We start from the raw sequence: 10,735 nt of genomic DNA, 5'->3' as shown, positions 1-10,735 counted from the left end.
TGGAGAATTGTTAGATTACTTGTTAGATATTACTGCACTGTCGGAAACAGCAGCACAAGCATTTCGCTACACTCGCATTAACATCTGCTAACCATGTATATGTGACCAATAAAATTTGATTTGATTTGACTTATCACGGCTTCTGTACTTTCTCTCGTTACTACCTTCTCCTCAGTTATAGATCACCCAGCATGCTCTGCTCCCGGTGGGCGGGGCTACAGCTCTCATGTGAAGAACTAACACTTGGTTTCAATAGTCTTTCGTACAGAGGTGTTTGTGCTGTTTCCGCTGTCGGTTGAGACATATAATACTCTTGAATACAGACTGGGTGTTATGTTTTGGCTGATAAATGTAATAAAATGTGAATAAAATGTACATTTCAACATTCAAATGATTCCACAAAGATGGTTGGAGGTCCACACATCAGAGAATGTCGATTTGAGTGGGAATATCCATTGTTATACATTTAGCTGTCAATCGTTCATAGGTAACCTATTGAAATCATAGAAATATAGATAATATAATAGACCTTCCTATTCAAGTTGACTTTCCATTTTGGGTGGACCGGCAGCCATCTTTCTGGTAGTAATAGACGGTTAAAAATTACATTACATTTGAATGGTGTACCAGCTAAATTGCAGTGGTCTGAAGGGATAGGCCCATTCTATTAATATTTGTATTATTATTATTGAAATGACACCCAGCCTGTATTCGAGAGTATGCTGTGTCTCAACCGATGACTGGCATAACACAGACACCTCAGATTATGTAAAATAGTGTCTAAACTACAACATTTGTGAAAATGATACAAATCGGAATCTATGCGTTTTTAGATAATTGACGTTAAAGGTTAAAAAATGACAATTTTATATTTAAAAACTTTCCCCCCCAAGAAATCATAGAATAGTTTGACAACACTGTTTATAGGCTTTCAAATGATATCCAACTCAACCGTTTATCTTTTTCAGTAATTAAGACATGGCTTTACACAATTACTATTGTTGTTTAAGCAATCCAACAACAGTCCATTATAATTCGCAATCTGGGTCAGGTGGGCATAATTTGAAAGGTTGTTTTATTGGTGACCCTGCGAAATGCACCATAGACCACTAGACAGCGCCATCTTGACCTGTGTGTGCCTTACGAATTTCATTCTTTCCTCATCCCTGTTTAAGACATTATAGACTTGAAGGAAACCAGAGCGGAGGTTGCAGCTTGAGTGTCAATAGACCTAATTGAGGTGAAGACGGGGTAAATAGCAAGTGGATGACAAAGCATTTTGACAACCCTGTGTGAAATGCTCGCCCGGCATCATCTGACTATGAAAGGTGGATCACAACTGGTCTGAATGATGAGCAAAAATGCTCTTCAATAAGAACATTTAATGAAAAGAGAGTGATGGTGTAGGCCTATTGGGACACATTTTTGGATGCAGCTTGTTTCAAAACGAATAAGCTCTTCTTTTTTTCCTTATTTTCTTTTCAGAAAAAAAATCTGTATGGAGAAAACTGTATCATTGTTATTACAACGAGGCAACTACCGCGACCAAAATACCAAATACAGAACACGTCACTTCCAGCATTAAATCTCCATGGCAACATTGTAACCAACGTCACATCTGTAACTCCACAGCTGTTGAACGTCAACACGAATCACTACTCATGTCACGTGTTTATTCTGGGCGGTTCTTAAACTCTCCGTTACATGACCGTTGTCATTTCTTCTTGGTGCAGAGCATAAGTCATCCGTGGTATGTGACGGTCCAAACACAACGATCATCAATTTAATCGGCACTAACTAAAGCAAAAAGAGCAAAGTAATCAAACGGAAAGGAAATATTTCCTTAGATTTGTTTCCAGAGGATTCTTGCTCGCGGCAGCAAAGAGAGAGCACGAACAGTGGGTTTGCGTTATTTCTAGCAAAGCTAGCTCACAGACCGTCCTGCATTCCTGTCTCTGGGTCGTGTGCATGTTGTTGTGATTCGCATTGGCAAACAACCGAATAAAAATATGAAACAACATAGCCGCAAACAACCCTTGTTCCTGGCGTTCATCGCGTTTTTAGGTGAGTATAGATGCTAGATTGGCACAATAAATACAATGAATCTAACGAGAATACACTAGAATTCGGTCCTCTAACCTATTTTGACCTCGTTTGCTGGTTTATGTAAACGTGTAAAGCTGGTTATTCGTTTGCCCTTTGACTTGCATTGCCTTATTTTACAGGTCGATGCGGGTCCAGACTGAGTTGTTTGTCTTGCTTAGTGGCTGTCGTGCATGACAAAGTCAAGCGGTGCATGTGCGCTTTTGTGGCAATGGGCCCCTCGCGTGATTCCAAAAGTGCTGTGACTAGTGATTTTAAAAAACTGGATACATTATGGCCTGTATCATTGTTGATGTCACTGCACTCGGTTGTTTTGTTTATTACATTCTATGCTTGTTTCTTGGCAAGTAACCGATTTAGTACTTTGGGCTATAAACTGGTAGTCATGTGCTGTAGCAAGCCATGCTATTAGATCGCAGTAACATGTGTACATGCATCCTGTCCTTTGTAATCTTCTCTTTGTAGGACAAACTGGCCTAAATGTAATCTAAATGGGTACAGACAACTAAGATCATGTCAAGATATTGTGGAAATTGATAGGCAAATAGACAGAGGTAATAAGTGAGACAGATAAAGGAAAACTGATCAGTGGAACTGGGTGTTTGATCGTTAATGTATTGTCAACTAGCGCTGGGATGATAAACCGAAAATGATCGATACAGACGAACCAATGATTTATCGAGGACATTTTACTGATTTAATAACGATGAAGTAGTTATTTTTCTTCGGGAGTAGGTCAGCTTTAATATTGCAGCTTGTGGCTTCTATCAATGTAATTGTCCATTTCCAATCCCCCATATTTTTTTGTGTAGGCTAAATTATCTATTTTTTTTAATTAAATATATTTTACTATTTTATAATTCTCCCTATCCCTACCACCCCTCCCCTAATTGGAGTAAACTAATGGCCAACGATACTTAGGCTTCTACTTCCAGCTTATACATACTGTATACATTTTACTGACAGTATATTTTACACTATTTTCTGTTTTTTTAGTTGCCCTCAACCCCTCCCATCTATCTCTGAAAACCATCCAGCTCTGATTTCTAGTGGCCGTATATATTTTTCCAACTGATGTTTCACAAAAGTTCTGAACCTTTCTATGCTCATAGTTTCTACATATTTTAAATTAAAGATTAACATTTTTGTTACAAGTATTTCATTGATTGATTGACTATGGCTTTAAGTCACACAGCAGAAATAATTCCAGAGTTAACTCCAGGTAAATGTTGCAATTCATGAATGTGCATCCATAAACAAGCTTCATAAGGGCAGTACCAAAACAAGTGATCTAATGCAAGCTGTATGGTGCAGCTGTCAATTTTTCGGGCTTAAATGAAACGGGTATACTTTAATCACAATATTCTTTAATCAGTTTTGTTCTTTAATGCAGGGCCGACAGACAAGTTCCTTACCTTCTTCCACTTGCCGCCTCCATTTTTGCGGTAATGCTGCAATTTTGGATAGAGCAGACATTTCCATATATTTCTGTTAACCGCATGTGACAACTCCACCAGTTCTATTTATTACAGAATTTAAAGATATCTTTTGATATATATATTTTGTTTTATTTTCAATTAGTATGGGTTTAATAATATTTATTGTAATATTTGTTTTATTTTCTGGTGGATTATACTAAAATTTCAATCAGCTTGTTTTAAATATAGCAATATTTTTGGGGATTTAATTTAAGTAACCGAGATGTAATCAACAATGAAGGGGAAAAAGGCCATTCTTGAACACTGGGTGAGCCATTCTTACTAATTTGCTGGAGAACCAGTTCAGATTTAAGTATAGCTTTTCTTTGACAAGTCTTTAGTGAGCGGTCTAATGCTTTAATATTTAATACTTTCTGCCCTCCGAATTCATATTCATTACATAAATATGCTTGTTTAATTTTCTGGCTTGGCGTTCCAAATAAAGTGGGATATTGTTTTGCTCATATAATAAATAAATCAAATATTTAGGTGTAGGCAAAGCCATAAGTAAATAGTTCATCAGGGTGATGTTTTCCACAAATAGACTTTTACTAGAGGAATGTGGAGTTTGAAATTAAATGAGTCTGCTAATATGGGCTATTGCCAACAAGACAATTGATAGCCACAACATTCAAAGTAGTAGTAGTTTTAAGGGTAATATTTAAAAAAAAAAGGAACTGGTGTGTTATTGTGATTGTCAATTTATTGTGATATGGATTTTTGTCAATATTGCCCAGCTCTGTAAACTTAATTGTCCTCAAGTTGCTGAATATTTTTTACATTTTAGCCTAAGGTTTCCTCCTCTATTCCTACACCTTGGTTCAAAAGCGAGATAGTGGTGACAGTGTTCACTAGTATTTTCCTCTGCACAGAGAGAGACGGACATCGGCCAAAGATAATGTAAGCGATGACATCAGTAATGATGTAGCCTTGGAAGCCACATGAAGCTAATAGTGAGGAAAGTGACCGTATTGTAGAAATGAACCAAGTAGAACAGACATGCTTCTTCATTCCAATGGTTCTTAAAAAAACACTTTGGTGTGAGTCAAGGGTTGTACATTTTGGGGAATATTCAGAGGTGGAAACTTTCTGTGTGGAATTAACAGGAATATATGTGAATTAACGGAAATATATGCACATGAATATCATTTAAATGTAGATGTTTTTTGTATAGGATATATTTACCATATATGGAGACAATATCATATGGAGACAGAAACATTAACCTTTTACCTTATCATAAGTAGACATAATTGCAAATGATTTAAATCCTTCCAATAGAAATAAAAAAAACAATTTAGTTATGAATTGAACTTTAATTAAATGAGTTGACTCTTCACATGGAATGATTTCTCTGAACAAAAGATAGGGAATATTGAATGATCCCCAATGATCCATCGCATCTCCCAAAAGCGTTTAACATACATTTGTAAAATGAAACTAAAGCTTTGGTTGTCATCCTCTCAGACTTCCATGTCTTCTCCCTGGACCTCCTCAATGTCCACCTCTTGAACATCAGACTCTGAGGTCTCATCTTCATTGTCACTTTCCAACTTTGTTGAGGATGGATCGTTGTCAGGCTCAAAAAGCCTCAAGTCTGCCTGGATGGCCACCAATTTTTCAACCCTTGTATTGGTCAGCCTGTTGCGTGCTTTGGTGTGTGTGTTCCCAAACAAGGACCAGTTGCGCCCTGAGGCGGCTGATGTTAGTGGGATTTGGAGGATGATGGAGGCAACAGGTGAAAGAGCCTCAGATCGACAAAGTCCCTTCCACCAGGTGACTGAGATGTTGGCATGACTGCCATATTGCATCTCCATCCCAAAGCCCTTGCTTGGAAGTGTACTTTGCCAGACTGCCAAGAACCTTGCCCTCATCCAGGCCAAGGTGGTGAGACATGGAAGTGTTGACACCACAGGCCTAGTTGATCTCTGCACCAGAGAGGATGCTCTTGCTAGCATACTTGGGGTCCAACATGTACGCTGTGGAGTGTATGGGCTTCAGGCAGAAGTCATCATGCTTTTTGATGTATTTCAGAACTGCAGTTTCCTCTACTTGGAGTAACAGTGAAGTGGGCAGGGCAGTATGGATTTCTTCTCTTACATCTGCAAGCAGAGCCTGAACATCAGACAAGATGGCATTGTCTCCCTCAATCGCTGCAATGGCCACTGCTATAGGTTTCAGGCTGCTTACCACTCTCTCCCAAAATACATCATCCAGGAGGATCCTCTTGATGGGGCTGTCCATATCGGCAGACTGCGATATGGCCATTTCTTGGAGACTCCTTCCCCTCCAGAAGACTGTCAAACATGATGACAACACCCCCCCAACGGGTGTTGCTGGGCAGCATCAATGTGGCGCTCTTATTCTTCTCACTTTGCTTGGTGAGGTAGATTGCTGGAATAACTTGACCCTTCACATACCTAACCATTTCCTTGGCTGTCTTGTAGAGTGTAGCCATTGTTTTCAGTGCCATGATTTCCTTTAGGAGCAGCTTCAATGCAGGAGCAGCAGAGCCAATGGGAGTGCTGTGAGGGTAGGACTCCTCCAAGCAGCTTTCATGTTCGCAGCATTGTCTGTCACCAGTGCAAATACCTTCTGTGGTCCAAGGTCATTGACTGCCTAAAGCTCATCTGCAATGTAGAGACCGGTGTGTGTTGTCCCTTCTCTGTGCTCTTGTAGAATACTGGTTGAGGGGTGGAGATTATGTAGTTAATTATTCCTTGCCCAAGAACATTTGACCACCCATCAGAGATGATTGCAATAAAGTCTGTTTTCTCTGATTTGCTTGACCTTCACTTGAACTCTGTATCCAGCAAATGAGTAGATGAAGGATGTCTGGTTGGAGGCGTATTTGGAGGGGTCTCTTCCAATACACATTGCCTGTGAGCATTGGGTGAACCAGTTGCATACACAGCTCGAGCAAGACCTTCATCAGCATTTTCTCTGACTACGTTTCACCTTGAATAGAAGTAGAGGGACTTTTGTCAGAGGTTGCTTGTTGTGAGCGCTGAGGAAACGTTATGTACTTGGTCAGATGATTCTGCATCTTTGTTGCATTCTTCACATATGATTTGGCACAGTATTTGCAAATATACTCAGCTTTACCTTCTACATTAGCTGCAGTGAAATGTCTCCACACATCAGATAGTGCCCGTGTCATTTTCCTGTAAAGATTAGTTTAAAAAAACATACAATTCCATATATAGGTAAATGGTTAAGCAGTTAGATTAAACAACTCCTTTGTAAGATACAATTTAAAATGAAACATGTATGGAAACAGGTGAATTAACACTCCTCAGCAGGCTCAAGCAAGCGAAAACCCACATGGTAGCAAAAAACTAGCTAGCAGAAATGGTTAACAAGTTAGAAATTATTTAAACACACTTTGCTGTAGGCTACTATTTAACAAAATCATGTATGTCATAAAATATATTCACCCCACCCAGTATTGTAATCAAAACTTACCAGAAAGCATGTAGTCCTTGGCTCAGTGTAGTATTGTGGGCTCAATAGCATCTCATTAGTGTGCAAGATCTTGAATCAGCTGTACATGTGATGGAAGAATGCATGCAGAGGGTTGAACATTTGAACATCTTGGCCATGTTTTGTTATCTCCAGCCAGAAGAGGACTGGCCACCCCTCATAGCCTGGTTTCTCTCTAGGTTTCTTCCTAGGTTTTGTCCTTTCTAGGGAGTTTTTCCTAGCCACCGTGCTTCTACACCTGCATTGCTTGCTGTTTGGGGTTTTAGGCTGGGTTTCTGTACAGCACTTTGAGATATCAGCTGATGTACAAAGGGCTATATAAATACATTTGGTTGCAATTGCATTGAATTGGGGATACTTTTACCAAAATATGCCACAAGAACTAGAATCCCTGTTATAAGCCAACTTTAAAAAAATGAATTTAAGCTAAATTCCCAGACTTAACTTCAATGGTAATTTACTGTAAAGTTTCCAACCCTTTGCAACCCACTTAAGTGCTTGGAATTTGTGACTGCAAAATAAATGGAACCAGAGTTTTGTTACCACCCAGTTTTAAGCCAACCCATTAAAGGAATTAGCAACAACATTACCCCAAGGTTACTGACCTACTCAATGGGTGCATCTCAAGTGTCTCACTTCATCTCCTCGCCTTCGTCTGCACATATCTGATAACGCATGATAGGTGAAAGCAACATTATGGCGTTGAATGCCTGCAGAGGTTGCTTGTCTAGTTCTTTCACATCTATACAGATAAGGGAGAGGAGCCCACTCAAGACTATTGAGATGCACCCTGTGAGACCTAACCACCAGCTAGCTAAGGATCGAACCGAGCTGTATCTTTTTTTTCTATCCATGCATGTACTCTGTGATTGTAGATTGGCATTGGCTGTTTTACTTTATTGACTTATTGATACATTACAGCGGTCACGTTGCATCAGAGCTTTGCTGCCACTGATGTCCCGCCCACTGCTGCTGCCCCTCAAACCACGGCTCCGCCTCCTGCGCCCCCAGCCCGGCCTGAGAGGGGCAACTACACTGTAACCAACGTCAATGGGACCGTCTGTCTGATGGCCCGCATGGGACTGCAGCTCAACATCCGCTTCAGCTCTGCCTCTCTCAATAATGTACGGACACAGATTTGCACAGACTTGCACGTCTTGCACATACTTGCAGCCCAGGCATTCTCTCACACCCTCACACTAACCCATGTCTTGTCCTGTGTGTGCAGACTGTGCAAGACGTGTTGAACCTCCAGCCCAACGTGACTAAGAGCTCAGGGTCATGTGACTCAGACAGTGCCACCCTGCTGCTGATGGCTGAGGAGAAAACCAACCTCACCTTCCTTTTCTCCCTGGTCAGAGCTCTCTTTACTTTGTTTTGTCTTGTCTTTGGCTGTACCGTTCACCTCTCACCAAATCCAGACACAGACAGACACACTCACTAACACGTGAACACACACAGAGCGAGGCAGAGTAAACCCACAGAATGGATATGCCCTGGTGCCTGGTGTTACCAGCAGGAATGTCATGTGTAGGAGGTGATGGATGGCAGACCACTGATCTCTACATGACCTGATTAACCTACACACACACTTAAACTAACATAGGAATACACACATACTGAAACAACACGCAAATATCAACACAGGCAAACATTATCTGGGAGATGATTTGTTTACTCTCTCTCATATCAGTACATGCCTTCTGTATCAGTAGTACAAACCTTTCTGCACTAACACCTGACTGACACAAGATGGCGCCTAATGAACAAGCAGAGAACAGGCACTCGTGACTTAGTTTGTTCCATCCTGGTTTAAATGGAGTGGGCTTGGCTCTGTAATCCTGTGTATGTGTTTGATGTACATACCGGGTCTCATCATTGGTTCTCTTGTGTCTGCAGAATACCACGTCCAGTAAGTACCACCTGAGTGGAGTGACTCTGTCTGCAGCCTGGCCGGACATGAGTGGTGAGTCTGGATCCATACTTCACCAATCAATGGATCATCTCTGCAGCATTTAATCTAGTGAATAATACATGATCCATCTCCTCTTATAACCTCCATCTGTTATGTATGCAGTTTTTCCAGCCAGTGTTGAACCCTTCTAATCCTCCCTTTCCCACAATCCATCCCCCACCTGGTCCTACTTTAACTTGTCCTTATCCCCCCCTTCCATCCTTTCTTCTTTTTCACATCCCTCCCTTCCATCCTTTCTCACATCCCTCCCTCCCTTTTCTTCTTCTTTTCCATTCTGCCTGTTTTCTCTTCCCTTTCTCACCCCACCTATAACCTCGGTGTTGTTTCTCCAGAGCCCTTCTCAGCCAGTAACAGTAGTCTGGACTACCTGCGTGGTACCCTGGGGCGTAGTTACATGTGTCGTGAGGAGCAGACTCTGGCTGTGGCTGTGAACTTCTCTCTCAACACCTTCCAGCTGCAGGTGCAGCCCTTCGGCCTAACCGGGGACCAGTTTGGAGCAGGTACTATACTGGGTGTTACTATGGGACTTATTTCAGGAAAGTGGTTATCCACAGTTCTGATATTGGAGTAATAGATGGTCACTCATTCAACTCTTGCTTTTTGTCTTTTCATTTTTTCCACCTGTCTCTCACCTGCTCTTTTCTTTCTCTCTCCATTGGTGTGTCTCTCCTCTCTCAATCTCTCCAGCGGAGGAGTGTCAGCTGGATGAGGATGACATGTTGATCCCCATCATCGTGGGCACTGCGCTGGCCAGCCTGGTCCTCATCGTCCTTGTGGCCTACCTTATCGGCAGGAAGAGGAGCCACGCCGGGTACCAGACTATCTGAGATTACTTCCTGTCAATTGACCCCCCCCCCCCCCCCCCCCCAGATTGACTGAACCTCACTCCAACCCTCAACTGAACTTCCCCAACCCCATTCAGTTGGTCTTACCGTAGAATTCTTGCTGCCACCTCCTCCCCTTTGTACTCGCTTACCCCACGTTGGGTCTCCATGGGGTTGATTTGCACTTTCAGGACTGAACTGCTCCTTTGTATAAAAAAAAGGGGTGGGTGGGTGTCTGCTGAGATTGTAATGACATAACGAAACACTCGACAGTCACTCAACACTGCAGGAGGGGATGGTGTGGTGGCGTGCTCATAACCATATGCTGAATAATAATCCACACTCTGTGTAGCCTAAGGTATTTTTATCATGCTTACGTTTTACTGGTGACTGACATGGGAATACTGAGGGATTGTTTGTTTACAAGCATTGCTGCTGCTGTTTTCAATGGCTTTTTCTGTTTTTGATGGTGGCCATTGTCAGTCACATCATAATAGGTCATTGTTACTCTTGTGTGAAGGGAATATTATGACTGTAGCTGGCTGCTCCAACCAATCCCCTCTCTCAACCAATGGAAGTTAACTTGTTGCATAATGTTTGCAACATCATTGAACATAATAAAGTTGTAACTTTGAATATAATATGGAGTTGATGGAAGTTGCTTCTAACCGCTGGTCCAGTGTCAGATATTTTTGTATCCTGTTTGTTAGGGGCTGAATAATCTGACCTTAGATCTGTGGTTAGGGGTTTAGCTCGGGACCGGAGGTCACCTCCAGCTGCAGATTGGGAATGGTAGTGTTTGTCAATACATCTCTTGGGGGTCCCCTGGGGGCACATTTTGTTTACTTTGGGTTCCCCTTGGAATGGATTGA

The 10,735-nt window shown here is 41.6% G+C and overlaps 1 protein-coding gene across 1 annotated transcript; it reads left to right on the top strand.

Annotated features, from left to right (window-relative positions):
- The first annotated feature begins 1,660 nt into the window (after positions 1 to 1,660).
- Positions 1,661 to 9,901, top strand: lamp1b (lysosomal associated membrane protein 1b). The gene is made up of 6 exons (XM_055870253.1): positions 1,661 to 2,064; positions 7,986 to 8,188; positions 8,293 to 8,418; positions 8,964 to 9,030; positions 9,372 to 9,539; positions 9,727 to 9,901. The coding sequence occupies exons 1-6, from the start codon at positions 2,010 to 2,012 to the stop codon at positions 9,864 to 9,866; spliced, it is 759 nt and encodes a 252-aa protein (XP_055726228.1). The 5' UTR covers positions 1,661 to 2,009; the 3' UTR covers positions 9,867 to 9,901.
- Positions 9,902 to 10,735: the final 834 nt, after the last annotated feature.

Source organism: Salvelinus fontinalis, chromosome 19, assembly GCF_029448725.1.
Source record: "Salvelinus fontinalis isolate EN_2023a chromosome 19, ASM2944872v1, whole genome shotgun sequence".
Taxonomy (NCBI): domain Eukaryota; kingdom Metazoa; phylum Chordata; class Actinopteri; order Salmoniformes; family Salmonidae; genus Salvelinus; species Salvelinus fontinalis.
This window is presented reverse-complemented; position numbering and strand designations above follow the sequence as displayed.

Coding starts and splice junctions, on each gene's coding strand:
- lamp1b (XM_055870253.1), top strand. CDS start 2,010: ATGAAACAACATAGCCGCAAACAACCCTTGTTCCTGGCGTTCATCGCG. Junction 8,189..8,292: donor GCTCTGCCTCTCTCAATAAT/GTACGGACACAG, acceptor CTGTGTGTGCAG/ACTGTGCAAGACGTGTTGAA. Junction 8,419..8,963: donor TCACCTTCCTTTTCTCCCTG/GTCAGAGCTCTC, acceptor TTGTGTCTGCAG/AATACCACGTCCAGTAAGTA.